At 45.1% G+C, this 441-nt stretch overlaps 1 protein-coding gene across 1 annotated transcript in view; it reads right to left on the reverse strand.

Annotated features, from left to right (window-relative positions):
• LOC118337493 (sex comb on midleg-like protein 4) overlaps positions 1-404 on the reverse strand; it is a gene marked incomplete at its 5' end in the record, with an annotated part of 4,957 nt that extends 4,553 nt beyond the window's left edge. The window contains 1 exon segment of the mRNA XM_035674555.1: positions 319-404. Coding sequence (XP_035530448.1) covers positions 319-321 — 3 coding nt within the window.
• Between the last annotated feature and the right edge of the window lie 37 nt (positions 405-441).

Consider the following 441-nt stretch of genomic DNA (forward strand, 5'->3'; position numbering starts at 1 on the left):
CTGCTGCCGCTGCTGCTGCTGCTCGGCACACAGGCTGCAGACATCTCATTAGACTAATGCATTCAGCAGTGGCAGAGGGAGGGGGAAATTGACTTCACCATGGCTACCCAGCTATGAATTACCATTACGATGACAGCTTCCACCCTAATCTTTAAAAGAAAAGAGAGAGAGAAGCAGCTACAAGAAAAGAAAACATGCCACATCTCCCATGCTGCAGCAGAACTAAACAAGCAATGTATAGCCTCCAAGACGGATCTAATTCTAAGCACATTTGTCAAAAGGATACAGCATGTAAACAAACAATAACTGGTCACTCACCATCCAAAACAGATGTGGAGTGTTCCCTACGCTCCTTTGCTGTTATTTCCTATTTGTTCCCCTGCTTCCAATAGCAGAGCACGGATCTGAAAGCAAGGCGGATTCCACTGTAATACTGTATAT

Source organism: Morone saxatilis, unplaced genomic scaffold, assembly GCF_004916995.1.
Source record: "Morone saxatilis isolate NCDOM2014 unplaced genomic scaffold, NCSU_SB_2.0 Contig3, whole genome shotgun sequence".
In the NCBI taxonomy this organism is placed as follows: Eukaryota; Metazoa; Chordata; class Actinopteri; family Moronidae; genus Morone; species Morone saxatilis.